The following is a 27,175-nucleotide window of genomic DNA, read 5'->3' as shown; positions in this document are numbered from 1 at the left end:
TGTTTTACCTTCATGAAGCTTTCACAAGGAAAAAAGAACTTAATTCCAGCTTGCCGTTAAGAAAAAATGCAGAGGAAGGGGATGAGGAGTACTATTTTATTTTAACTTATTATGGAAAACTTCAAACACACAAATAGGCAGAACAGGACAGTGAAGTCCATGCATCCTTCACCCCAGCTTCAAAAGCCATCAGTTCACAGCCAATCCTGCTTTATCCACAGCCCCACTCACTTTGTAGCAAATCTGGAGGTGCTACTTTAGAAAAAACAGAACAGGGAAAGCCTCTCAGATTGACATCTGTGCCAAGATATGAATGGTTAACACGAGCAGCCATTTGAAGATCAGAGGGAAAGCATTTGTAGGCAAAGGGAACAGCAAGGGCAAAGACCCGAGATGACAAAGACCGGGGTGTTTGATGGGAAATGGAGTTAGGATAAAGAGAGGTAGGTGAGGTCAGAGGTAAACAGGACCAGGCCCTGATAAAGTTTGGATTTTCTCTAAGCACAATGGGATCCCATCGGAGAGTTTTAAGCTGGAATTTGAGTCACTTCCAGGAAGCCTGGACTCCTACAATATCTTCAGCATAAAGTCTGAATTCAGCACCACCTATATACTATATAGGAGTCTTTACCCTCCCTGATTCTGGGTTCCAGGCATACTATCTGCTTTCGCTTCCTCAATGAAATCATGTATTGCTTTTTTCTCTTCTTCTTCCTCTAGGCCTTTACCGTAAACTCTTCCCTCTGCCAGCAGGACTCCCATTCCAATTGGCTTCTATTAATCCTTGGCTTAAAGATCATCACCTTCTGGAATCCTTTTCAGGCTGGGGCAGACACCTCCTCTAGTCCCCCAACAGCCTCCTATGCTCCATTCATTCCAAGTCTGACCACTCCAGATTGTGGTTCTGATAATGTGTGGATTTCCTTCCTTTGATTGGGGCATCATGACGACAGGGGCCGGGTATGTCTTGTTCACTGCGGAAACCATAGTGCCTGCTAGCACAGGGCCTGACACCTAAAAGAGCAGTAATTATTTATCCGGGTTGGAGCTGGAGGATTGTGAGGGTCGGTAAGGGTCCTGACCCTTGAGCCGCCTCTCGTGATGCAAACTGATTCCTACTAAACCAAGGCTACCAGCTTCACGCTAGTCCGCAGTCCCTCTGCGCATGCGCTTTGCTCAGGCGCGCGCCCCCCGCCCCACATATGCTAATCACTGCGCTCCAGAGTACAGCTTTTCCGGGGAATATGCAAATCACTCCATTCAGTGCTCGAGGCCTCCATTGTCCCGCGCTAAGATTATGCAAATGAACAGGCCTCAGGTCCCGAATCCCGGCCGAGCTGGCGTTCCCCTACCCCTGGCTCATCCCATCTTCTATAAAGCGCGTTCCTGCCCCGCACACGCACGCGCGAGCCCTGCAATTTCTCCATCTGGCCGGTGGCGGACTGTACCAAGTAAACCCGGACAGCGAGGGGCAAAGCCCGGAACCCCCTGCGCTGGCCTCACGATGGCCCGACTCGGATAGCCCCTCTTCACACTGTGCGCCAGGAATGGTCCATCTCGGCGCGCAAGCGCCCTAGGCTCTTCACGCCCCTCGCGCTCCTTCCCATCCTACTCGCAGCGCAGGCGCCAAGCCCAGGCGTGCAGCCACCGCCGCCGCCGCCGCCGCCGCGCCGGAGCGGGGGCCGCCCTAGCCGGTGAGTGTCCGGGATCGAGGTGCGCGGGGCATGCTGGGAAGCGGGCGCTGCGGCCCTGCTGCATGATGGGAGTGACGGCTTCAGTCACGAAGCAGCCGGTAGCGATCTTGGGCGGTGATGGCCTGAGGACAAGAGCTGGGCTCCCTCTGAGCGGCTCCATGCCGCCCTGGCGCAACGTGAAAAAAAAGGGACGCCCTGCCCTAATCGTGTGGGAGTCGGTCCGCTAGTCGTTATAGGCCTGGTGCATTCTGGGAAGAATTACCCTAGTTCTTGCGGGGAACCTTTGTTACACACACCCCCGATGAGCATCTTGGAAACTAGGAGTGCTTCGATCGCTCCTTGAAAGGTGGTCATTGCAGGCCTGAGGCATCCTGGGGGAAGTTGCCGCAGGGCATTATGGGGACTGGTCCTTATTGTGCCGTGACACGTTTTGCTCTGGCTCCTTCCCCCAGCATTGTGGGAAGGGGTGCCTGTTAGGTTCAGGCAGGGAATCTTGGGAGGTGGTTGCTGTAGGCTCAGGACATTGTGGGGTCCCCTCCACATGGCATGTGGTAGCCTCATTTATGCCTCTGTAAAGTCATGGGAGCCAGTCTAGCCGTCATAGTCACTGAGGAGTGGGGCTTGTGCACCAAGGAATGCCTCTACCCGTCCTCTGGAGGACTCTGCAAGGGGCTTTGTGTGATGTGGAAGGGGAAGGGTAGGTTAGACCGGTGAGCAATGTCTCCCGGTAATCTCATAGGAAGTCCCCAGTGTTCCTGGTGTATGACTGACAGTTGAAATACTTGATTTCAGATAAACAAATGTACGACCCAAATATTACATGGACTCTACTATGTATATTAAGTAATTAGTTGTTGTTTATCTGAAATTCAAATTCATTGGGTGTCGTCTGTTTTTTTTATTGTTTGTTAATCCTCACCGAGGATATTCCATTGATTTTTAGAGAGGATGGGAGGGATGGGAGGGATGGAGGGAGGGAAGATAAAAATCCACGTGAGAGAGACACAGTGATCGGTTGTTTCCCGCCTGCGCCCCGACTAGGACTGGGGATCAAACCTGCAACAGAGGTACCGGGAACAAACCTCTGCACGGGCGGACACTAACCACTGAGCAGCCGGCCAGGGTTCTTCTGTTTTTAGTGACTAAGTCTGGTAACCTTGTCCTGACATAAAGTAGAATTCCCAAATTAAATGAAGCCCTACAGGCAGTAGGGTATGATAAGAACTGTTCTCTGCCATTATGGCCCATATCTAGGTGTCTCTAGAAAGCTCTCCTGCCCTAGCCTCCTTTAGACTAATTCTAATCATTTTCTCTTTAGTCCCCAGCATTAAACTTGGCTTCCAGGCTCCATTGTACACCTACTGCCCAGGACAGGCCTTAGCATATAAGAAGTGCAGCTGATGTTGCCAGCACCTTCACTAACTTGTTCTGGTGGGGGGGGCCCGGGGGGGGCGGGCCATGGTGAAGAGAGAGAGAAAGCACAGTTCAGGCGGAGGTAGAGTTTGAGCGGGGAAGACGTACAGAGGTTCTTGTGTTTGAGGTGAGCGTTGGAGGGTGAGTAGGAGTTCTCCAGGCTGACAAGGGGGAAGGAGGACATTTTAGAGAAGAACGGCCGGATTTACTAAGACCCATGGAGGTGAAAAGTCCTGGCATGCACGGGGAGAGGGAGAAGTCTGGAATGGCTGAGGTTTATAGAGTCAGGAGTGGGAGTAGTAACAGCTACTGTTAATGGAATACTTGACACCTACGAGAAATTTGTATGAATGAACCCACTGAATCTTCGAAAAATATCTTCAGCCGAAGGATCATTTTACGAGAGGTAGGATGGCATGGCTTCAAATCCTAGTTCATGTACCTACCAATTGGTGTGACCTGGGACTACTTGTTAGTCCTCTCCCAGCCTTCATCTGTACAAAGGAGATCATCTGTTTCAACGTGGTTAAGAGGAGTACATGAGTTAAGTCCTAGACGCCCCCCCCCCCCCCCCGCCTTTTTTTTTTATTCATCACTTGAAGATATTTTTCCATTGACTTTTTAGAAAGAGTGGAAGGGAGAGACAGGGGAGAAACATCAATGTGAGAGAGACACATCGATTGGTTGCCTACCACACGTGCCCTGACTAGGGCGGGGGATTGAGCCTGCAACTAAGGTATGTGCCCTTGATCAGAATCAAACCCCGGACCCTCCAGTCCGCAGGCCAACGCTCTTATCTACTGAGCCACACCACCTAGGGCGGGAAGCCCTCTTTGTATCCAGAAGGAAACAGGCTAGAGAAGTTAAGGCCTTTCCTTGAAGCGGGCAGATTTAGGATCCAAACCTAGATACTATCTTGCCAGGGTGTAAATTGATATAGAACTAGGGCTGATATTCACAGACTAGCACAGGCATACCAGTTGTTTAAATATTTAAATACTTCTAGACTGGTTGGTATATCACCACTACACCAGTAGTCCATACCCCTAACTGCCATATTGAGTCCTGCCCCAACCCGACTTTCCCACAATCCAGCAACTAACTGCCTAGCATTGGACCAAGTTCCAGTCTCAGTTCTGAATCATGGCCGTGCTAGTATCCACTTCTAAACATTTGGAATGTTATCTTTCCCCACCCCGTTGAATAAGAACCACAGATATCTTTGTTGCCCAGATGGGGGAATTAAAGTCTCCATCGGCCCAGGGCCTGCAGCCAAGGCCCAGGAGGCAGTCAGGGCCAGAGGTGGGGTATCTTGGCCTTACCCCCATCACTGAGCACACAGCTAGGCCTGGGGAGGCAGGTGCTATGTAAAAATTTATTGAGTTACCACAGGCCTTTCCTTTCCCCCTCCAGCATCCCTCTACCGGCTGGCACCCTGCATTAGAGAACTTGTGGCCCAGGTGTAGCTGCGGAGAGCTGGCCGGGGAGAGACGCTGCCTAGCTTCCGCTCTGCTCCCGTCTCCTCCTCTGGCCATGACAGAGACTCGTGAGCCAGCTGAAACGGGAGGCTATGCCAGCTTGGAAGAAGATGATGAGGACCTCTCTCCAGGTGAGGTGGTTTTAAAGCTGGTGTTGGCTTGAATGTCGTCCTGGTTTGGGATTGGGGCTCTGTTGAGAAATCTTGACGGGGAATGGCTCCTTGCCACGCCAGGTGTTCTCTTCTTACTGGGACTTCGTACCCTGCTCGGGGATCCCTTCCAGCTGGGACTTCTGGGGGTTCTAGACCGGCTGTGCTTGCTCTCCTTGCTGGGGGTTCTAGACCGGCTGTGCTCTCTCTTGCTGGAGGTCCCAGCTCTGTGACCGCTCCCCTTTCTGGGGGTTCTAGATCGACTGCGGCCCCTCTCCTTTCTGGGGGTTCTAGATTGGGTGTGATGTCTCTCTTTCCTAGGGGTTCTAGTTTGGCTGTGATCTCGTTCTTTGCTGGAGCTTCTAGATCTGCTGTGACCTCTTTCTTTGCTGGAGGTTCTAGGTCGTCTGTGACCTCTTTCCTTGCTGGAGCTTCTAGATAGTCTGTGACCTCTTTCCTTGCTGGAGCTTCTAGATAGTTTGTGATCTCTGTCCTTGCTGGAGCTTCTAGGTCGTCTGTGATCTCTTTCCTTGCTGGAGCCTCTAGATCGTCTGTGACCTCTTTCCTTGCTGGAGTTTCTAGATCTGTTGTGATCTCTTTCTTTGCTGGAGCCTCTAGATCGGCTGTGATGTCTCTCTTTTCTGGGGGTTCTAGTACGGCTGTGATCTGTTTCCTTGCTGGAGCTTCTGGATCGTCTGTGACCTCTGTCCTTGCTGAGGCTTCTAGATCTTCTGCGACCTTTCTCCTTGCTGGAGCTCCTAGCTCTTCTGTTATCTCTCTCCTTGCTGCGGCTTCTAGACTGGCTGTGACTTCTTCCCCTTCTGAGGGTTCTAGGTTGGTATTGACTTTTCCCCTTGCTGTGGGTTCTAGACTGGCTATGTCTTCTCGTCTGGCTGGGGGTTTCCTTCCGGTTACGACTTCTTGCCCTACTATGATTTCTCTTCCAACTCTGACTTCTCACCCTGCTGTGGGTCCTCTTCCGACTGCGACTTCTTGCCCGTCTGGGCGTTCTAGACCGGCCGTGACTTCGGCTCCTGCCAGAGGTGCTAGACTGGCTGCGACTTCGGGTCCTGCTGGATACACTCTCCTGGTTGTAACCCTTGACCATGCTGAACATTTCATTTGGGTTGTAACTCCGTTCCCTGCTAGGGGTGAACATCTGACTGTAGCTCTTCACCCGCCTGAAGGACGAGGGAGACGGGCTGTAACCTATCTCCGTGAAGGTCGTCCTGCTGGGGCTGTAACTCTTTGCCCTACTGGGGACTGCAGCCAGCCTCGGACTCTTCCCCATGTCCGAGGTCCCCGGTGGGCTATAGCTCTCTCTGCTCATATTCCTAGGCTGGCTCTCGCTCCGTTTCCAGCTCTTGGCTCTAGGCCGGCTGTAACTCTTCTTCCCGCTGTGTGTTTGCTGGGAGGGCGTTCTTACCTTGCTGGGCGTGCCTCGTTTGGCACCCGGAGTTCTCATCCTGCTGGGAGTGCTGACCCTGCTGGGTGACCTCTTGGAGTGTCTTCCCCTTCTGCCAGGCGTTCTGCCCCGGCTGTGTGCGCCCTTCCGGTGGTGGCGTCTGACTCTGCCAGCCTTGTTGGTTTTGCTGGCCCTGGTGTCAGTGCTGGCCTTGCTGGGTGTTCTCACCCTGCTGCGGACTCTGGACCTGCTGCTGGGCTGGTTCGAAGGGGCTGTCTTTGTACTTTCCCATTTGGTGGACTTGGAACTGCTGGGGCTCGTGACCGAGTTGGGAGCTGTTGGTGGCTTGGTGGGCATTGCTGATTTAGTGGTCTTCAAGGAGGGAGGAGACTTGGGAGACGCTGTGGGCATCGAGGGTCCAGTGGATGCCACAGACATGCTGGGCGTTGTAGGTGGAGAAGGCATGGTGGGCGCAAAAGGGCTTGTGGTCCTGGAAGTCAAAGAGGACGTGAAAGCCCTGGACGACCACCTGGTTTTCTTTCACAGAAAGAAACTTCACAGCTGCATGAAGTCATAATGGGCATTGAAGATCTTGGAGGGTAGGTGTGTGAAGTCAGAGGCGGGAGGATAAAGAGGGGTGGGGCCCTATCCCAAGACATTCAGCCAATGTCTCCTAAGGCTGACTGAGGCTCAGAACTGCTGGGGACACAGAGACAGGCAGCCAGGTCGTCCTGCCTTCCAGGCGTCTCCAGTCTCCAGATCCAGATAGTTACTGCTTAGGTGGTCAGATTGTGTTAGAGGGTCCAGAGCTCGACAACTGACTGCCTGGGGAGTCAGGGAGGACCTCACAGAGGAGGTGAGGCGTGAGCTGGGACCTTAAAGAGGAGCAGGGGTTTGCTGCTAGAAATGGAAAAGGTGGCCCCAGTTGGGAGAACAGAGGCAAAAGCCTGGAGGAGGGAGGGAGATCAGGGCCGTGGGGCCACCCAAGCAATGAACCAGACAAAGTCTCCGCCTTTGGGGGACAAGCAATAAGCACACACCCAGATGCTGAGGAAATCAGCTGAGGAAAATAAAGCAGAGTTGGGGCATGGGGAGTGCTGGGTAGACAGAATGATCAGGGTGCCACTGAGAAGGTGGCGCTTGAGCAGAAACGTGGCAGAAGGGCAGGAGCAGCCTTAGTCCGGCTCCTGAGAGGCTGGCAAGGCCCTGGGGCCCGTGCATGCCTGGGGTGTGGCTGCTCTGTTAACAGGATCCCCCTGGGCTGGCGGAGAAAGCTGAGGAAAGGGCCAGCAGGGACACAGGGCACGGCTGTCGTAGTCCTAGGCCAGTGGTCGGCAAACTCATTAGTCAGCAGAGCCAAATATCAACAGGACAACGATTGAAATTTCTTTAGAGAGCCAAATTTTTTAAACTTAAACTTCTAACGCCACTTCTTCAAAATAGACTCGCCCAGGCCGTGGTATTTTGTGGAAGAGCCACACTCAAGCGGCCAAAGAGCCGCATGTGGCTCGTGAGCCGCAGTTTGCCGACCACGGGTATAGCGCAACGCATTACCCGAATACACCACTGTTCCAGTTGCCTACAGTATTCAGTACAGTAACATGCTGTATGGGTGTGTAGCCCAGGAACTATAGGGGAACATAATTTGTCACCCCCAAATACAGTTAACCCTTGAACAGCACAGGTTTGAATTTCTCAGGCTCATTCCTAAAGAGGATTGATTGTTCAGTTGACCCCCTTAGCCCAAACCCAGGGCATTTAAGGGTCAACTGTAGGTCTATTTAGCATAAGGATTATTTTCAACTCCCCCCTCCTCCCCAAGAAACAGCAGCATGGGAGAAGCTCTGAAAACCAAGTAGAAGTTACCCTTTATAAAAGGCATTTACATTTGTAAGGGTGTCTCCTTCAAGAACCGGGAAGGGGGATGACCTTATCTCTAGAAACTTCCATCCTTGTGGGAAGACTAAGACTTAAATCTGCATAACAACCTTACCCTTGTTTACCACTATTTCTGGTAATCTGCCATAGCTGACCCCTCCCTCCCCCAACATCTTGTCTTTAACTGAGGAAGGTATTTAAGGTGGTGGCTTTAGCCATTTTGGTGAGCTACTCAGTTTTCCTGAGTCTTCCATGTATACAGGGAGTGTATGGGTTACTAGACTTTTTTCTCTCCTGTGAGTCTGTCTGTATTACAGGGATGTCTCAGCCAACAACCCAGAAGGGCAGAGGGAGATTATTTTTCCTCCCCACAGAAATACTCTAGGTGTGTAGTAGGCTAGACGGTCTAGATTTGAGTAAGTGCACTCGGTAATGTTCACACAACAACAAAATTGCCAAAGGAATCATCTCTTAGAACACAGCCCTTTCATGAAGCAGCACATGACTATATATAAAACCACATACGTCAAAGTACATGTATTGTGTATTTTAATTCGCTTGCATATCTGTTCAAATGTTTGTCCTTCTCCCTAAAATGACCCAGCATAGGCAGTCACCCATGTTTAACTTTCCCCGTTAGAACTGTATGACTAGAGGCCTAACTGCTCTGTTCCTCAGTTTCCCCATTTGTCACTTAGGAATAATAATAGTGCCTCCCTCACAGGGTTGCTGTAAGGATTAGGTGAGTTACTACATGAGACTAGGGCTCTTCCAAAAGCAATGGACACTGCTGCCGCTGCTGCTATTCCCACTTTACTCCTATTTTGTCCTTATTAACCCCCTAAGATACAGTTCTTATTTTTTTTAAATATATTTTATTGATTTTTTACAGAGAGGAAGAGAGAGGGATAGAGAGTTAGAAACATCGACGAGAGAGAAACATCGATCAGCTGCCTCCTGCACACCCCCCACTGGGGATGTGCCCGCAACCAAGGTACATGCCCTTGACCGGAATCGAACCTGGGACCCTTGAGTCCGCAGGCCGACGCTCCATCCACTGAGCCAAACCGGTTTCAGCTAAGATACAGTTCTTATAAGACATTGATTTGCTGGACACACAGACACTGAGCACCTACTGTGTGCCAGGCCCTGTTCTCTGCAATGGGCAGCCATCTGTGGGGAAGGGCAGGATTGGGCCCAAGCCCCCCTCTCCATCTGTTGTCGAGCCTGACTAAATGGGGCTCAGGGCGGGGACGGCCACCCAGGCACAGCCCTCTGTCCTCTGATGCCGCTGTCTTTCCTCACCCGTCCCCCAACAGGCCCTGAGCATTCCTCTAATTCCGAATACACACACTCAGAGCCGGACTCCGAAGAGGAAGAAGATGAGGAGGAGGAGGAAGAGGAGACCACTGACGACCCCGAATATGACCCTGGCTACAAAGTGAAGCAGCGCCTGGGTGGGGGCCGTGGGGGCCCATCCCGCCGGGCTCCCCGTGCAGCCCAGCCCCCGGACCCCCCAGCCCAGCCCTGCCAGCTCTGTGGCCGCTCATCCCTCGGGGAGGCCCCACCGGGCACTCCGCCTTGCCGGCTCTGCCGTCCCACTGCAGCCCCCCAGGAAGCACCAGCTCCCGAAGTCAGGGTGCTTGGGGAGGGAGAGGGAGAGCCACCTCGGGCTGGGGAGGGCCAGGGCCAACCCGCTGGGCAGGAGGAGGAGCAGGACGAGGACGAGGAGGGCACCTACCACTGCACGGAGTGCGAGGATTCCTTCGACAGCCTTGGGGAGCTGCATGGGCACTTCATGCTGCATGCCCGGGGTGAGGTGTAGGCAGAGCCCCTACCCAGAAGCTTGGCAGGAGGGGTGAGGTGGGAGGAGGGGGCTGAAGAGATTGGGTGGGTGAGATGGTCCTGGGGGATGGAGTACTGCCTATCTGTGTCGTCTTAGCCGTATGTGTGAGGCCAGAATAAAAGCCAAATTCTGTGTGTCGGTCCAGCGTGTGTTTGGTGTTCGTGTGTGTATGTGTGTGTGCGTGTGTGTTTTTACACTCCAGCATATGAGGCATACGCCTGGGCATCTGTCTGCCCCTCATCCCCCGGGCTCCTTCTTGAGCAGTGGTTTTCAACCTTTTTAATGCCGCGACCCTTTAATACAGTTCCTCATGTTGTGGTGACCCCCAACCATAAAGTTATTTTCATTGCTACTTCATAACTGTAATTTTGCTACTGTTATGAATCGTAATGTAAATATCTGTGTTTTCCGATGGTCTTAGGCTCTACAGCAGCGGTTCTCAACCTGTGCCACAGAAAACACAGATATTTACATTACGATTCATAACAGTAGCAAAATTACAGTTATGAAGTAGCAACGAAAATAACTTTATGGTTGGGGGTCACCACTACATGAGGAACTGTATTAAAGGGCCGCGGCATTAAAAAGGTTGAGAACCACGGTCCTTGAGGGGACTTTAGGTTTGTTGTTGCCTAGATGATTATCATTGACTAAACACGATGTGTTCAGTGTGGTTTCCATGTATTTACTCATGGAACCCATGATACACAGGCTCAAGCACAACAGAATTTTGTGTCTTGTGCACATAACAGCCCAGGGTGGGTATTTCAGGTTTGCAAGCATCCATCTAATGATTTGGGGACCCAGACCATCTCTTAAAGTCTGCTGTCATCCATTTGGTTATGGCGTGGGAGCTTGGAAAGGTTTTCTTTTACAAGCCCTAGCCTAGCCCAGAAGTGGCCCGTACTGCTTGCATTTATGCCACATGGCCACAGCTCACTGCCAGGGAGTCCGGGAAAGGCGGCCTAGCCAAGTGCCCCGAAAGCAGAAGAACGGATAGTGGAGGACAGCTCATGTTCTCTGTCACTTCACCTGACAACCTGCACAAAGAGGGCTTTCATTATCATCATCGTTTCCTGGGTGCCAAGTGCGAGCCCAAGAGCTTTATATATGCTGTGTATCTAGGAACTTACAAAAATAGAAAATTATAATCAATTGCCATTTTCCCAGCACTTACAGCCATGAGATCATCCGATCCTTAGAATAGCTCTGAGGTAGGAACTGTGATTCATTAGTTCATTTCACAAACATCATTTGAGGACCTGTGTGTTAAGCATGGGGAATAAGCAAATGAAATCCTTGTCCTCGGGGTTTATAGGGGGGCAGAAAGTGAACAAGATTAGCATATGCTGGGTGATGATGGCTGCTGTGCAGAAGAGGCAGAGAAGGGAGTTCTGGAAGGGGGTTGCAATTTTTTAAAATATGTTTACTAGAGGCCTGGTGCACAAAATTTGTGCGGGTAAGGTCCCTAGGCCTGACCGGTGATCAGGGCTGATCTGTGGGGTGACAGTGGGGCAATTAGGGGGCCTCTGCTGGCACCTGCCTTGGCTGGCCTGGTGCCACCCGCTCACCAGCCCCACCCCTGGCCACCACCGGTTGCCTTCCTCTGCGCGGTGATTTGGGGGTGGGGGCACTGGCACCCGCCTTAGCTGGCCTGGGGCCTGCGGGCTGGGGGCAGCTCCTGCACTGAGCGTTTGCCTCCTGGTGGTCAGTGTGTGTCATAGCGACTGGTCATTCCACCATTCAGTAGATTTGCATATTAGGCTTTATTATATAGGATTAATTTCAGAGAGGAAGGGAGAGAGAGAGATATAAACATCAGTGATGAGAGAATCATCCATTGACTGCCTCCTGCACTCCCCCTACTGAGGATTGAGCCTGCAACCCAGGCGCTCTGACCAGGAATTGAACCATGACCTGGTTCTCAAGTAGACACTCAACCACTGAGCCACACCTGCCCGTGGGGGGTTGCAGTTTTAAATAGTGTAATCTTCCCTGAGGAGGTGACAGACCTGAAGGAGGGAGAGAGAGGAGGAGCCATGCACATGGGTAGGAAGATCATTCCGGGTAGAAAGAGGCAGGAGTCTGCCAGAATCAGGAAGACCAGAGGCACTGGAGGAGAAGGAAGGAGGGCAGAGCTGGAGGGGAGCAGGGGGCCAACGCCTTACAACTTTGTCCAAACTTTGGCTCTTGCTCTGAGATGGGAAGTACTAATTCACAGAAGCTTGGCACCGAAGCCGCTTTGAAAATAGAAGCCTAGTTATTATAATGATAGGTATGATTTACTGAGCATTTATTGTGTGCCAATCCTGTTCTAAGGCGCTTTACTTGTGTTAACTCAGAAGCTTGGCAACTAAGAACCTTCGAGAATAGAACCGGAATTTCCACAATGACCATCAAGTCATCGCTCACAGTGGACCAGGCCCTGGGCTAAGCGCAAAGGTAGGGACTGTTATTTATTTACTTACTTAATCTATATTTTTATTGGTTTCAGAGAGGAGAGAGAGAGAGAGAGAGAGAAACATCAATGATGAGAGAATCATTGATTTGCTGCCTCCTGCACACCTCCAACTATGGATTGAGCCCAAAACCTGGGCATGTGGCCTTGACCAGAATCGAACCTGGGACCCTTCAGTCCACAGGCTGGCGCTCTATCCACTGAGCCAAACCGGCCAGGGCAGGACTGTTATTTATTTACTCATTCATTCAACAATGATTTATTGAGCACCTATGAGATGCAGGCACTATTTTGGGAGCTGGGAATAGAATGGTGAACATGATGAACAAAAAGCATTGCCTTTGTGGAAGTTATACTGGGGAAGACAGACACTTTAGATATTTAAGCAAAATATAAAATACACTAGAGGCCTTGTGCTGTGGGGGGCAGGGGGCGTCCCTCAACTCGGCCTACTCCCCAGGGGATCAGGCCTAAGCTGGCAGTTAGACATCTGGCAGCCAGGGAGCCCCCGGGGGATGTCCAACTGACAGCTTAGGCCCATTCCCCACGGGAAGTGGGCAGGCCTAAGCTGAAGTCGGGCATCCTTAGTGCTGCCGCCTGGCTTGTGCTTGAATGGAGCTCCCCCTGTGGGAGCGCACTGACCACCAGGGGGCAGCTCCCGCATTGAACTGTCTGCCCCCTGGTGGTCAGTGCGCATCATGCGACTGGTCGTTCCCCGGTTGTTCCACCGTTAGGGTCAGTTTGCATATTCCCCTTTTATTATATAGGATTATTATATAGGATATACTGTTAGAAGGTAGAAAGTGCTGTGGAGGGAAAGGGGATAGCGAGGCTTGTGTGTGTGTGAAGCAGCTCCAAGTGGGGTGGTCCAGGAAGGCTTCATGGAGAAGGTGACAGAGCAGAGACCTAGAGGAGGGGAAAGAGTGAGTTTGTGGCTATCTGCGGGAACAGCAGGTGCAAAGGCCCTGTGGTGAGAGCCTGCTTGGGATGTTTGTGGTAGAGCGCACAAGACCAAGAGGCTTGTTAGTGAGGAAGGCAGAGCATTATACTGACCTTGGCTTTCTCTCTGAGTCTGATCATCGTCATAATCTTTAGAGGCACAGGGTCTGCTATCATGATCATTTTACAGCTGCTCCAACTGGGGCACAGAGACACTGAGTTAGCCACCAGTAATTAGCAGAACACAGGCTTGATTCCAGACAACTGGATGCAGGGCACATATCCTTAGCCATGAAGCCACCAGAAATAGAAGTCTGGCTGTCCCCTGCCACCTTCTGACTCGCAGGAGTGTGTTTAGTCTCCACAGAATTATTGAGGTTTTTCAGTCACATTGGTTACCAACATTTAAAAATGGGCAGCCCAGCTGGTGTGGCTCAGTGGACCCATGAACCAGGAGGTCAGTTGGATTTGCCAGGATTGCAGGCTTAATCCCCAGTAGGGGGCATGCAGGAGGCATTATTATTGATGCTTCTGTCTCTCTCCCTCTCTCCTCCGAAATCAATTAAAAAAAAAATTTTTTTAATGGTCTGATTTGCTCTGGCCGCTGTGGCTCAGTTGGTAGAGTGTCATCCTGCCAAGGTCGAGGATTTGATTCCCAGTCAGAGCGCATGTGGGAGGCAACCGATCGATGTTTCTCTCCCTCTCACTTCCCCTCTCTCTAAAAATCAAAAGAAAATGTCCTCCAGGCAGATTTCATATAGAAATGGAGGTTTCTGGCTTCTCTTGAAAAACTGGAGATCTAGATTGCTGAACCCACAACCCCATGGGGCAGTAATTTGATGGAGCTGAGTAAGGGTCACCTCGTGTTAATGTGGGCATTCCCTGCCATGTGCCCAGTCCCCATCACCTGATATCTGGACCCCTCATACCTTCTTGCTTCATTGATTTATGTTACCTGCTTGGCCCCAAAGAACATCTGCATTTTTAAAAAATATATTTTATTGATTTTTTACAGAGAGGGGGAGAGAGAGGAGAGAGAGAGAGAGAGTTAGAAACATCAATGAGAGAGAAACATCAATCAGCTGCTTCTTGCACACCCCCTACTGGGGATGTGCCCAAAACTAAGGTACATGCCCTTGACCGGAATCGAACCTGGGACCCTTTGAGTCCGCAGGCCGACACTCCATCCACTGAGCCAAACCGGTCAGGGCAACATCTGCATTTTGATGCCTGTTACAGAATGTTAGACCAAAGCATCTTTCATCTTTTTTTTTTTTTTTAGTTTATTTTTAGCGAGAGGAGGGGAGGGAGAGAGAGACAGAGACAGAGACATCAAAGTGAGAAACATTGATTGGTCACCTCTCGCACGTGCTCCAACTGGGGATCTAACCTGTAACCTGGGTATGTGCCCTGACCGAATCAAACCTGCTACCTTTGGTGAACAGAACCATGCTCCAACCAACTGAACCACACTGGCCAGGGCAACCAAAACATTTTTCAAAACTGATACTTTTCATACTACAAGCTCCAAATCTCAGAACCTGACATTTATCCACTGAAACTTTCATATCTACTAGAGCTTAACATTATTGAATCTCAGAATCATCAAAGCTGAAATGCACAGCTCATTAAAACAACATGGATGGGTTTTTACTTCCTGGGGCGGCATGTCTAAGCCCTCCTCTGCCCTCAGACAGGACTTGCTTGCTAAGCATAGATGTAGAGAATTACCCATTTGTCAGCAAACATTCCTAAGAATCAGGAGAGCCTGGGAATCAGGAGACCCAGTCTGCTGCCAGTGGGATCATTCTGTTCCTAGGGGCCCAGCCAGAGTATGGAAAGCAAGCTAGCATTCCAACGGGAGGATTTAATACAGGGAATTGGTCACACAAGTGTTACAAGGCGGAAAGGGAAAACGTGAAAAAGTGAGATAACCCAGAAATGTGTTTGCAAGAAGTTCCCACCTCTGGGACTGGGATACAGAAAGAGAAGTGAGATTACCAGAACCCAATAGGTGCTTGAAGGGCAGGCCACGTGTGGCTGGTGCAGGGACCAGTGACAAGGTGCCATGTGCTGGTGCTTAAACCGCAAGAGGGGCATAGCGCCTGGTGTGAGTATAGGAAGGTCCTGGAGCCTGAGCTGCTGCTGGAGGGGTTCCAGCAAGAGTCCAAAGCAAGGTGAGGCCCCTTCCCCTTCTTCCTACCTTCCTTCTGCCCATATCTCTCATGGCAGAACTTAAGGAAGCCAGCTCTCTAAGGCAGGCTGCAGGCCAAGAGACACTACCAGTGATGGCGAACCTATGACACGCGTGTCAGCACTGACACGCGTAGCCATTTCTGATGACACGCGGCCGCATGCCGAGGATGAAACATTTGCGACTAGAGTCTTGGAGTTAGTTTTTTCCTCAAAGTGACACACTACCCGAGTTATGCTCAGTTTTTTGGCGAAGTTTGACACACCAAGCTCAAAAGGTTGCCCATCACTGCGACTAGGCTAACACATAGTCAAAAAGCATTTTTTAATTCTCTTTGGTAAGCACTGTCCTAAGTGCTAGGGATGAAGCAGTTGCCCTCAGGAGCTTGGATTCCAACATAAGGACACAGACAATGAAATAAACAAGCGTGATAACTCCAGGTGTTGAAAAGTGGTGGGAAGAAATTAAATCAAGGTAAGGGTTGGAGGTGCTACTTTAGCCAATCAGGTCAAGGAAGACCTCTCTGAGAAGATGGCACATATTGAGACCTGAATAATGAGGAAGTGGCTTTGCAAAGCTCTGGGTAAGAGCACTCCAGGCAGAGGGAACAGCAAGTGCAAAGGCCCTGAGGCAGAAGCCAGCCTGGCTTGTGTGGCTGGAGAGAGATGAAGAAGACAGAGCAAGGAGGGAGTTGAGATTGCTTAGTGGGCTGGGGCTCAGTTATTGTTGGGCTTTGTGGGCCTGGGGAAGGTCTTTGGAAGTCATTTATGGGATGCCTTTGGAGGGTTTTAAATGAGAAGTGGCATAAGCTGATTTACATACACAGGGGGTGGTCTGTAATAGAGACTGGAAGCTGGGAGTCATAGCAGGGGGATCCGTTAGGAGTGTAGGGCTGGGGGGAAGTAATCAGATTCTTCAGGAATTTAGAAGTCGAGTGCGTGGTTTACTGATACAATAGCAGTTATGGTGGAGGTAGGGGACTGCAGGGGATCCACTTTAAGTTTGCAATTCCCATTTGTCGTCCAGGTGGCTGTATCTCATGGAGAGAAGTCTGGGTTTTGAGCTGAAGATAGATTTGGGAGTCACCAGTGACACTATATAAAGTCTTAGGAATTTATGACATCTGGAGAGTGTAGAGAGAACAGGAAGCCAAGGGTATACTTGGGCAGGCAGCTGTCTTGGAGAGCATGTGGGATTAGATCCTTAGGTTTGGCAGGGCGGTGGGGAGGGCTGCTGGAGAGGGTGGTGGTGTGTGAAACATCTGGGTCAGAAACTTCTGGGCTTTAACCATGTGCCAGAGGAAATGTTTGGCCTTGTTAAAGTTGTATCTTAGAAAACATTGATGGCCAAATGACTACAAACCAGTGTCTCCATAAGTCACCCCAAAAAAGAGATACAGGCTAGCTAGCCCTGCCCCAAATCCTATACGAACAAACATCCCTGTTACAGGTAGTATTTCCCAGGGTGGAAACCCTGCATCCAGGCACAGAGTAGGTTGTATGTCTATTAGAGAAGGGGTTGGTAGACTTTTACTGTATGGTAACTATTTTAGGCTTTATAATCTCTGTTGCAGCTCCTCGAATCTGCTGTTCTATGTGAAAACAACCATACACAATATGTAAATGAACAAGCATGACTGTGTTCCAATAAAACTTTATTTGCAAAATCAGGAGGTAAGCTGGATTTGGCCATAGTTTGCAGACACCTGCCTCAGGCTATAAATTTTGCTGCATGTGACAGAGACCCAAGCTAATGGCAGCTTAAACAAGATAGAGGCTTATTTCTCTCATATAACAGTAGGGAAGGGGGTGTTGTCTGGCTGCTATGATGGCAATGCTGCATGAAGTTGCTCTGCCATCCCATCTGTTGCTCTCATGGTCCAAAATGGTGGATACCATGTCCACATTCCAGGCAGAAGGTGGAAGAAGGCATGTCCCTTTCTGAAGCTGGAGGACTCTACCCAGGAATTTAGCCAGAACTTAGTCACATGGCCACAGCTAGCTGCAAGAGAATCTGGGAAATGTGGCCTTTGTAGCCATCATATGCCTAGCTAAAAATTGGGAGACAGCGATCAGTCACTACCACATCCATCGCACCTGTGGGCTTTAAAAGCATCCCTCAATTTAAATGAGTCTATGATTATTGTATACAGGGCATCAACCATTGTGTCTAAGGGCAGGGCAGGTAATGCCAGGGAGTTAAATCGGCCAGGTGACACTCAGCCAAGGATGGGCTTCTCAGGAGCTGAAAATAGGATCTTACTGGGAAATCTCCCAATGCTGGCCAAATACAGCAGGAAACAGAAGGTATCTCTGTTTGATTCCAAACCAGTTTCCTCACAGGGCTCCACCCTGAGATCCCCCTCCTCATGCCCTTCTTATGTACTCTGGGAATTTCTGCTGAAAAACCCGAGTTCCTTGTTTAGCTATCTTACTGTAGAGCTTTTCTGTTTTTAGATACTATTTTTGTTAGTTTATTCATGTCATTTCACCTACACATATACAAAATATCCATGACCAGAATGGCACATGAAATTGTTTAAATGGCAGTCAGTTATCTGGAGTGGGAGGACAGAGACACCCAATGCCACGGCCCCTCGGGTGGGAAAGGCTGGGAGAGGGTGGAGAGAAGACAGATTTGAACCGCAACCCCCACATTACTCAGTACAGCTCCTAACTCTGCTGCCATCCCCAAGGCTGGACCTGCTCCAGGGCTGCGACCCATCTGGTGGCTTCACAGGCCAGCAACACTCACCTTCCCTGCCCCCAGTCAGGCACAAAGCCAGGGCAGTTTGCTCCTACAGCCCATGGCATCCATCTGGGAGGAATTAAAGGTGATTACACAATCTACAGCTGCTTGTGATTTCAAACTACTTAATTGGGAATGAGGGAGATAAAAATAATTTTCCCTCTTATATATATTTAACAAAAGATCTCAAGATTGTCTGATTTCACTGTTTCCCCGAAGGCCTTTCTGTCCTCCAAGGACTGAAGCTCTAAAGAGCATATTCTGGGTTCTATTAATCGGGAGCCCTTTGCCTTTCCAGCAAATTCCTCCAAGGGCCCACCCCATTATTAAAGGTAGTCCCACCAGCCACAGAGCCCCCGTTGCCCTGGGGAGGGCTGAAGCTGCACTCAGAGGTCCCCACGGGCATGCCGGATGTAGTGTTGATGCAGCCCAGCTTCCTGGGCAAAGTCCTGCCCACACTCAGTGCAGGCAAAGGGGCCAGGAGGGAAGCGGGCTTCCTGCACCTGGCGGTGCCACCTCAGAGAAGCGGCCTGCCCAAAGGTCTTGCCACAATCAGGGCAGGGGAAGGTGGTCTGGGCAATGGTGGGTGCAACCGTCAGGGAGGGCCTGGTAGCAGGACTGTGGCTGCGCTGGTGGGCGACCAGGGCCTTGGAGGAGAGGAAGGAGCGGGCGCAGGCGAAGCAGATGAAGAGGGCCCCCTGCAGCTTCTGGGCCACGAAGTCCGCCGGGTGTTCCCGCTTCATGTGGCGCTCCTGGAACTTGGAATTGGCGAAGGTGATGAGGCAGCGGGTGCACTGCAGGGCCCCCAGATGGCCTGAGGGACGTGGGGAGAGGTCGGGGGAGGCCAGCAAGAGTCTCCAGGACTTCTCCCAAGCCCCAGCATCATGCCAACAATGAACATTCAGTGCTTACTATGTGCCAGGCCGTATGCCAGGGCTGGGCAGCAGTCCAGGCAAATTATTATTGGACCTGCTTTATGAATAAGCAGACTGAGGCTCAGAAAAGTTAGGTAACTTGCCCACAGTCATAGGTTAGGAAGTGAAATGGAGTTAGGACTGGGACCCAGGGAGTCTGTCCTCCCAATACTGCTGTGTGATTAGAGCACAGCCTCTGGAGACGGGCTGGTTCTACTATTTCCAGGCCGGTACAATAGGTTCCTCATCTGGAAAGTGGGGTCATAACCCCATCAGCATTTACCTGATAGGGCTGTTGTAAGCAATACATGAATGAATTTACGTAAAGTGCTTAGAACACTCTACACAGTGGTTTGTAATTATTAGTATTAAAAAAGAAGGAGAAGAGCAGCCCACAGCCAGGAGCTGGCCCGGCACTATTGATCGGCTTTGGCATTGTCCTGTTGAATATAAACTATTTTACGGAAAATCATCAGACAAGGCCACACTGACTGAATCAGGCCAACAGTGGGAGGGCGGCCACAGAGTCTGTGAAGCTGCCCCAGAGCCGGAGCTGTCATATCCCCTCTTTTTCCACTTCCCGTTGCAACCACTAAAGGCGTTTGCACAGTTTTAGGTGGGGGAAAAAAGGCAAGATCATGCCACAATTGCATCTGAACACAGACAAAACATTAATATTGTCTAAGCCACAAAAATGACCAAACACCCCCCGCCCCCGTCCTGGCTAATATGAGTGGTGACTGCTGCTTTACCAATCACAGGCTGTGCCCTGCTTGTTCCTCTGCCTTCTAGGTAAGATTTCTTAAGATAGCCAACCAAAGAGTTGCCCCGATTCCTGGCACCATCCAATCCAGAGCAAAACCCTCTTCCTTAAACCCTCCCCAGAATCACCTACCACAAACTCCAATCCTATAAGCAGTTGGTACCCCTGCAGTGTGTGTGCTCCCTCAGTGAGCAGTAATGACCACGGGTGTGTTCCCGGGGTCTTTGGCTGGAGGGCATTGACTCGGGCTGTCGTTGTTAGAAATACTTAACCTCTCTTTGCCTCAGTTCCCTCAACTGAAAGTGATAACGAATTTCACAGGCGCTGTGAGGAGGTCTGGATGGTAGGAAGCATTCAGCGGGAGCTGTTGCTATTATGTCAAACTGGCTACCTTCATTACCCTCAAGTTTTCATCTTCTCTGCCACTAACCTACATAACACCCCTTTGTGGTGAGTAGAGGTGAGTAATGGCAGACTTTTTTTCACAGACAGGGAGACCAAGTCCCAAGTCCCACGGCAAGTCTGCCCAGAGTTGGAACTGGAACCTTGGGGTTCCTCTCAGTCTCTGTTGTACCCCAGCCACATCTCCCATCCCAAGCCTTCTGGAGGCCACTTTGTCCCTCTGAACTGCATCCCATTCATACTATGTGCACAGAGCAGGGTGGGTACATCTGAGCGTAATAAGATGGGGAGTGGCAGTGCCTGGTAGGGCTAGCTCCCCAACAGGCAAGTCCCTACGGCCCCTTGGACATTGAAATGCTACAGAAACCCTTCTACCATCAGTTCCTGCACCCACCCTCTGGCCAGCGGTACTCACAGATGTCGCCTCCTGCACTGCGGGGACTCCTCTCTCTTGACGAATCCAGCTGCTCCATGGTCTCTTCGGGAGGCGGGTCCTCCATGGTGACTAGGACCCCTCTGGTCAAGAGAGGAGCACGCCTGATCGAACAGTAAATCAAAAGAAGCGGCTCATCTGTCATCAGCCTGAGAGCCCACTAACCCTATGACCTTTGGCACGGAGGCTCTCCTTGCCAGCCTTTGACCCCGTGGCATACCATCTCCTTGAACTCTAATCTGATGGCGCTCTCACTAGAGAAACTTCAACACTCCCCCCACCCCACCCCCAAAGATTCGATTCCCTGGGTTTGTGACTCCCCTTAGAGCCATCCCACCTGTGTGAGACCCAAGCCCTACAGCCAACGAGCTCCCTAGACTCAGAGCGCGGACCCTGGATCTGACACCATCCTGGTCCCCGTCTCTCCCACAATTCCTGAGGCAGGTGGTGGTACCCAGGCTTCAGCCCGCCTCTTCCCGGTCGACAGCCGTCTCTGACATCCTGAGACTTGTTCCACCCAGAGCCCCCGCCTCCGCGCGCTTTCAGCTGCGGGGTCCGGCAGCCTGGATCACCGCCCTCGGCGCGCCCCTCCCCAGGTAGGCAGCCCCGGCCTCCGCTGGGCTCCCAACAGCAGAAAGGCTGCCTTTCGTGGCGCCTGTCAGTGGCCCGTCACAGCGCCGCCCCCCGGAGGGAAGCCGGGAAGGGCCCGCCGGGTCTCAGGGTCCCGGTGGTTTCCATGTTCTTTCGCCTGATGAGCCTCTCGAAGCCGAGATCCTGGATTGCCACCCGGCAGTGATGCAGTCGAGCCCCTCGGTCCCGAAAATAGCAGGAAGGGTCCTTCTCCGCACTGGGGTGCGGCGTGATGACGCTGCGAGCCACCCGTGCCGTCCGGACCGCAGTCACTGCGCAGGTGTGGCCGGCGCTCCTGGCGCGCAGGCGCCCTGGCTCCGCATTGTTCCAGGTTCTGCGGCCGCGAGCAGGGAGCGAGCTCCCGGGGCCGTTCTGCGCAGGCGCCGCGAAGGGCTGGGTCCCGATCACCCTTCCTGGCACCTCCTCCTGAAAGGAGTGACGTCAGGCTAGAGCTCCCCGAGCACGTCTGGAGGACCCCAAACCCCGGCGCTCCAGCCGCTTCCGTCCCGGGCCGTCCGACTTCTCAGCGGCGGGCCGGCCACCAGCGACTGTGCGACAGTACCCTCCGGCCGTTTGCTCGGTTGGTGATTTGGAAGGGAGGGGTGGGGGGGATTAAAAATAAGCGTGACCCTGAGGGAGGAGGAGGGCTAGAGGCCGGATTTCTGAGTGTTTGAAGTAGAAAGGGGAACACATCCATAAAGAGGACCGGAGAGGACCCCGGGTCCCTGGGGAGCAGGGTCTCGGCGCTGGATTTCTAGGTCCCTGGGAATGGAAGAAGGGGACAGGGCGGAGGACTGAAGTCTAGGGCCAGAGTGGGATTGTTCGCAAAGACAACGGCCGGGCGCCCCCTGACCCCCGTCTTCCCCGTCGCTTGCTTTCCAGCTATGCCTCTACCGCGGGGCGACGTCACCGCCTTGTTCCTGGGGCCCCCGGGCGCGGGGAAGTCCGCGCTGGTTGCAGCGCTGTGCAACAAGGACGTGGACGTGGTGGAGATCCCCGATGGGCGGCCGGACCCCGGGCTCCCCAGCCTGCGAGCTGCGGGCCCAGGCCTCTTCCTGGGTGAGCTGAGTTGCCCACCCGCTGCGCCGGGGCCCTGGGCAGCGGAGGCCAACATGTTGGTCCTGGTGCTGCCCAGCCCTGAGGGCACCGACGAGCCCTTGGCCCCAGCGCTGGGGGAGGCAGCGCGGGCCGCACTGGCCCGAGGAACCCCGCTGCTGGCTGTGCGGAACCTCCGTCCTGGGGACTCAGAGGATGAAGCCCAGGCCCGGGATCAGACAGCGGCCCTCCTGGACGCCGCTGGGTTGGGAGCCGTGCCTCTCTATGTGCTGCAGGCGGACTGCGACGGCTGCGAGGAACTGGAGCGCCTGCGGGCGACGCTGCGGAGCCAGGCGGAGGCGCTGCAGAGGTGAGCCTGGCGTTTCAGGGTGGGCTGGGGAGGCCTGGTCTTTTCAGGTAGACCTCACTCCAGAGGTGCTCGTTAAGTCTTCCAGCCCCCGCCCCCCCGCAAGTTTGGGGCCAGCCTTAATGCGTAACTGCTGGAGGCCCTGCTCCCAAATCCAAGAAGCCAGGCCCCGCCCCTTAGCGCACGTTCCGTGGTCAGGTTTTGTGGTCAGCGATGCTGCCATCAAGCAAGCTCAAGCAAGCGGCCCTGCTTGACCCTCTTTTGTTAGAGAGGCCCCGCCCTTTGCTGGGGGCCTGCAGGAGGTCGGGACCGGTCAACCAGCTCCCGCCTCCTGAGTGCTCTGAGGTCACCAGCCCCTCTCCCTAAATAGAATTCTAGAAGAGGCTGAGAGCTGTCACCCAAATACTGCCCCCGTGCAGAAGTGTGAAGAGGGGCTCACTCTTCCACTTGTGATCCTCACAGAGCTTTTACCTGAAGGCTTGGAGTCTCAAATCTTCCTCATCCTCCCCGTCAGCATGGTTCTCAAGTGACCCCAGTTGCCCTAAAGCCACACCCTCAGTGAGCTTCATTATTTCTGGGTACCCTCCCCCATCGCCATTCTTTAATCTCCTCTCATTTTTGTGTCCACTTGCTGGCTGCCTCCTGAATTTTGTCCCCCAGCTGCCTCTGGCTTAGGGAGGGCAGCCTCTCCCCCTCAGTCCCACTGCTCATCTATTTTCCTTAGCCACGGCCCCCTGGGAAGAACTAGTAGATGAGATTTCTCCCTGGTCTTTCCTCCCTTCCTTACACCCCGTGTCAGGAAAGAGCCCTCTTGGTGACCTTGCCCATATGGAATCGTGAATGGTGCTACACTTTCATTTAGTGCACAATGCAGTGCTGATTCTGTCTTTGTTCCAAGCCCTGCCTGCCGAGTGTTTTACCCCACCCAGCACAGCCTTTTCTTTTTTTTAATATATTTTATTGATTTTTTTTTTTTTTTTTTTTTTTTTACAGAGAAAGGGAGAGGGATAGAGAGTTAGAAACATCGATCAGCTGCCTCCTGCACACCTCCTACTGGGGATGTGCCCGCAACCAAGGTTCATGCCCTTGACCGGAATCGAACCTGGGACCTTTTAGTCCGCAGGCCGACGACGCTCTATCCACTGAGCCAAACCGGTCAGGGCCAGCACAGCTATTTCTTAACCTTGCAGTTCCCTAGGAAAAGCCTCACCCCAAAAGACTGTGTGCCGGGGAAGACAGCTGGGTCTGGTTTTCGGCCCTGTTGGAAACCTAAGCGCATTCACCCCATCCCTGCTTTAAACCTCTCCCTTTTCATCTTAACCCTGGTTTCTATTTGCTGGGACATCAACTGGCCCCTCCCTTTTCTGCTCCTTCATCACTCAAGATTATTCATTTGTCATCATGGACCAGTCCTGTCCCCTAGGCCAGCTCTCTGGGGCTTTAGTCCCTTTTCTGCCTTTGACCCTATCCCTTCCTGTCCCCACAGGCTCCTGCCACCGGCTCAGGATGGCTTCGAGGTGCTGGGAGCAGCTGAGCTAGAGGCTGTACGAGAGGCCTTCGAGAGGGGTGGCCTGGAGGCAGCGCTCTCCTGGGTTCGTGCTGGCCTGGAGCGACTGGGTAGCGCCCGGCTGGACCTGGCCATCGCCGGCACTGCTGACACGGGCTTTGTGCTGGACATGCTGCTTGGGTTGGATACGGGGGACCCAGGTGCTGTGCCGGCTTCGGCCCCCCCTGGGCCCACACCCTATCCGGCCCCAGAGCGCCCCAATGTGGTGCTCTGGACCATCCCTCTGGGCTCCGCGACTGCTGCTGCCGTCCCCCACCCAACCCACTACGATGCCCTCATCCTGGTCACCCCTGGAGCCCCCACTGAGGAGGACTGGGCCCAGGTCCGGCCCTTGGTGCTACCGGATGCCCCGTTGGTCTGTGTGCGAATAGACGGTGAGGGCGAGGACCCGGAGTCTCTGGAAGAAGAGGAAAAGGCCGAGAAGCCCAGCAGGGAGAGCTTAGAGAACGCAGGTGGAGGGGGGCTGGAGGAGGCACGCAGCGAGGGAAGGGACCCACGTGGCCCTGGGTCGCAGAAAGCAGGCGGCGATGGGGAAGGTTCAGAGAAAGCAGGCAGTGAGCCTTTGCAGCAGGTTGGCGTCAACACGAAGCAATCGGGCAGTGGGGACCCCGAGCGTGCGGCCGCCTGGAGCCCTGAGGACGACACGTGGGAGGTGCTGGAGGAGGCGCTGCCGCCCGTGTTCCCCCTGCGGAGGGGCGGGCTCCCCGGGCTCTGCGAGTGGCTGCAGCGCGCGCTCCCCGCAGCCCAGGCGGGCGCGCTGTTGCTGGCGCTGCCCCCCACGTCCCCGCGTGCAGCCCGAACCAAGGCCGCGGCGCTGCGGGCTGGGGCCTGGCGGCCGGCTCTGCTGGCCAGCCTGGCGGCGGCGGCGGCACCCGTACCCGGGCTCGGCTGGGCCTGTGACGTGGCACTTCTGCGCGGGCAGCTAGCAGAGTGGCGGCGGGCGCTGGGGCTCGAACCCGCAGCGCTGGCTCGGCGCGAGCGCACGCTGGGCTTGGCTCCCGGGGAGCTGGCCAAGCGGACGCGCTTCCCCGGCCCAGTGACGCGCGCCGAAGTGGAGGCGAGGCTGGGCGCCTGGGCTGGCGAGGGCACGGCAGGGGGCGCGGCGCTGGGGGCGCTCTCCTTCCTGTGGCCCGCGGGCGGCGCGGCGGCCACGGGCGGCCTGGGCTACCGCGCGGCCCACGGCGTCCTGCTGCAGGCGCTGGACGAGATGCTGGCGGATGCGGAGGCAGTGCTGGCACCGCACGCGCCTGCTCAGTGAGAGGTGGGGTGAAGGCCAGGGCCACCGGGGTGCTCCGCCAGGGGCTGAGGACTCCCAAGTCCGGTTTAGAGGAAGGGGTTTGGGGGTCCAGACTCTGGCCTGGGATGTCTGGGCCTCAGATAACAGAGCAAGTATGTCTCGCCAATCCGAATCCTGGGTGCTTGAGGGGATGAGGCTGGCTATTGGTTGGGTTATGTGACTTCTAGTCACCCGGATTCCTAGGTCTTGAAGGGGAATGGAATCTGGGAGTCAGGACTCCTGATTTCTCTGGGGATCATGGGGCAGGACCCCTGGACTTGTGTCCTGAAGGGAGTTGAGCAGTTGGACTCCAGAAGGGAGTAGATCCTGCATGTACGGGACATCTAGTCCTCCAGGGGTAGGTGGTGTGGAAGCCCTGATTCCTGGTGAGGGACTCGTCGGTCGTCCTGGGGGTTCCAGGATGGAGGAAGGGATCTGGGTACTCCAGGGAGCTGGAACTCTTGGACTTCTAAGGCACAAAGGGATGTAGGGAGTAGGCTTTCTAGGGGGAAGGATGTAGTGGGCTTTGAACCTTCATGAGGGGGAGGGCAGTCTCGGGGGTCTCAGACTCCTGGCTCCCAAGAGGCCTGTGGACCTTGGTTCCTGACTCCTGGATGGTGGGAGGCCTGCGTCTAGAGGAGGGAACAGGGCTGTGTGACAGAGCTAGAAACCCTCCGGTCTCTCTTGGGGAGGAGAGAGATGTTCAGTATTTGCTCCTGGGGAAGGGGGACCCCAGCATTTGTGGGGAGGATGGCCACACAAGAATGAGGGGAGGAGGTAAGGGGTCTGGTGGGCTCTGGGGGGTGGCCAGACACCAGGAATGAGGCTTTCTGGCAGTAGACGGGCAGGAACCCGTACCTCAGGTATCTCCTACAAATCCCTAATGGATGTGGTCCTGGAAATGCCCCTCTCTCTGGAGGGATAAGACCGCCCCATTTTATAGGTGCTGCGTGACTTGGGAGCTCTCTGGGGAGTCTGTTCCTCTTTTCCCCGCTCTCCTTTAGTGGCTTCTGATTTTGGACTTGGTTTCTGCTGTCGTTAAACCTGAACCCTTTCTGGTCTTGGCATTTTTGTCCATCTGCCTTTTTGGAGAAGCCGCTGTGCTGCTGCACTAATCCACACGTTTCTGTGTTGGCTCCCTTGGTGTACACAGGAGTGCCGCAGTGAGCGAGGGACCCAAAGACCGCTGGGCAGGTGTTGCAGCCTGTGGGAATGGGCCGCAAGTGAGGCAAAGGCAGAAGCCATATGCCTGGGATGTTTTAGGCTGCACCTACACGTAGAGGAGCAGCCACAGGTCACAGAATTCTTCAGTGTCAAAAACAGCAAGTGGGGGGGGGGGGGGGGATGGGAGAAGGGGGAGACCAGCAAGGGGGACCTGAGAGGCCATCCAGTAGAAGCACTTCTGTGCTAGCTGGGGAGAGCAAAGCTCAGAGAGGGCAGATTCTAGGCCCCACAGCACAGAGAGGCTCTTATGTAGCCTGGCCCCTGCCTCTTCTCATTCTCTGCCTCACCCCATCCCCCAACCAGCTTTCTAGATCTTCCCTCTGATGCTTGAGTGGGCCATCTGGGGCCCTGCCTCAGGACCT

The 27,175-nt window shown here is 53.5% G+C and overlaps 3 protein-coding genes across 9 annotated transcripts; 2 read left to right on the top strand and 1 right to left on the bottom strand.

Moving 5' to 3' along the window:
- The first annotated feature begins 1,324 nt into the window (after positions 1 to 1,324).
- On the top strand, positions 1,325 to 17,099 carry ZNF428 (zinc finger protein 428). 6 transcript variants are annotated; one of them, XM_054710656.1, is made up of 5 exons: positions 1,325 to 1,694; positions 4,521 to 4,716; positions 9,337 to 9,831; positions 12,206 to 12,305; positions 17,028 to 17,098. In XM_054710656.1, exons 2-4 carry the CDS (start codon positions 4,641 to 4,643, stop codon positions 12,295 to 12,297), a joined length of 663 nt encoding a protein of 220 aa, XP_054566631.1. In that variant the 5' UTR covers positions 1,325 to 1,694; positions 4,521 to 4,640; the 3' UTR covers positions 12,298 to 12,305; positions 17,028 to 17,098. The 6 variants fall into 6 exon arrangements, 5 of the variants coding, with proteins under 5 accessions (XP_054566631.1, XP_054566632.1, XP_054566630.1 ...); XM_054710657.1 differs by lacking the exon at positions 1,325 to 1,694 and adding an exon at positions 1,989 to 2,040; XR_008554949.1 differs by lacking the exon at positions 1,325 to 1,694 and adding an exon at positions 3,171 to 3,513 and having other exon boundaries at positions 12,183 to 12,305; positions 17,028 to 17,099.
- ZNF576 (zinc finger protein 576) lies at positions 17,098 to 21,373 on the bottom strand. 2 transcript variants are annotated; one of them, XM_054710660.1, is made up of 3 exons: positions 21,169 to 21,373; positions 20,697 to 20,818; positions 17,098 to 19,016 (listed from the first exon to the last, which is right to left on the bottom strand). In XM_054710660.1, the coding sequence occupies exons 2-3, from the start codon at positions 20,779 to 20,781 to the stop codon at positions 18,589 to 18,591; spliced, it is 513 nt and encodes a 170-aa protein (XP_054566635.1). In that variant the 5' UTR covers positions 20,782 to 20,818; positions 21,169 to 21,373; the 3' UTR covers positions 17,098 to 18,588. The 2 variants fall into 2 exon arrangements, with proteins under 2 accessions (XP_054566635.1, XP_008156609.2); XM_008158387.3 differs by lacking the exon at positions 21,169 to 21,373 and having other exon boundaries at positions 20,697 to 20,969.
- A 412-nt stretch (positions 21,374 to 21,785) lies between these two features.
- IRGQ (immunity related GTPase Q) lies at positions 21,786 to 26,940 on the top strand. The gene is made up of 3 exons (XM_054710865.1): positions 21,786 to 21,924; positions 22,227 to 22,749; positions 24,233 to 26,940. The coding sequence occupies exons 2-3, from the start codon at positions 22,229 to 22,231 to the stop codon at positions 25,569 to 25,571; spliced, it is 1,860 nt and encodes a 619-aa protein (XP_054566840.1). The 5' UTR covers positions 21,786 to 21,924; positions 22,227 to 22,228; the 3' UTR covers positions 25,572 to 26,940.
- Positions 26,941 to 27,175: the final 235 nt, after the last annotated feature.

The sequence above is a fragment of the Eptesicus fuscus genome, chromosome 21, assembly GCF_027574615.1.
Source record: "Eptesicus fuscus isolate TK198812 chromosome 21, DD_ASM_mEF_20220401, whole genome shotgun sequence".
Classification (NCBI taxonomy): Eukaryota; Metazoa; Chordata; class Mammalia; order Chiroptera; family Vespertilionidae; genus Eptesicus; species Eptesicus fuscus.
This window is presented reverse-complemented; position numbering and strand designations above follow the sequence as displayed.

What these genes read in the sequence shown, in the direction of transcription:
- ZNF428 (XM_054710655.1), top strand. Translation starts at nt 3,454, where the DNA reads ATGAATGAACCCACTGAATCTTCGAAAAATATCTTCAGCCGAAGGATC. An exon ending in GAAGGATCATTTTACGAGAG is followed by an intron (nt 3,514 to 4,520) that starts GTAGGATGGCAT and finishes TTCCCCCTCCAG; the next exon opens with CATCCCTCTACCGGCTGGCA. An exon ending in CTTCATGCTGCATGCCCGGG is followed by an intron (nt 9,832 to 12,205) that starts GTGAGGTGTAGG and finishes GTGTTAACTCAG; the next exon opens with AAGCTTGGCAACTAAGAACC.
- IRGQ (XM_054710865.1), top strand. Translation starts at nt 22,229, where the DNA reads ATGCCTCTACCGCGGGGCGACGTCACCGCCTTGTTCCTGGGGCCCCCG. An exon ending in CAGGCGGAGGCGCTGCAGAG is followed by an intron (nt 22,750 to 24,232) that starts GTGAGCCTGGCG and finishes CTGTCCCCACAG; the next exon opens with GCTCCTGCCACCGGCTCAGG.
- ZNF576 (XM_008158387.3), bottom strand. Translation starts at nt 20,859, where the DNA reads ATGACAGATGAGCCGCTTCTTTTGATTTACTGTTCGATCAGGCGTGCT. An exon ending in CAGTGCAGGAGGCGACATCT is followed by an intron (nt 19,017 to 20,696) that starts GTGAGTACCGCT and finishes CACGTCCCTCAG; the next exon opens with GCCATCTGGGGGCCCTGCAG.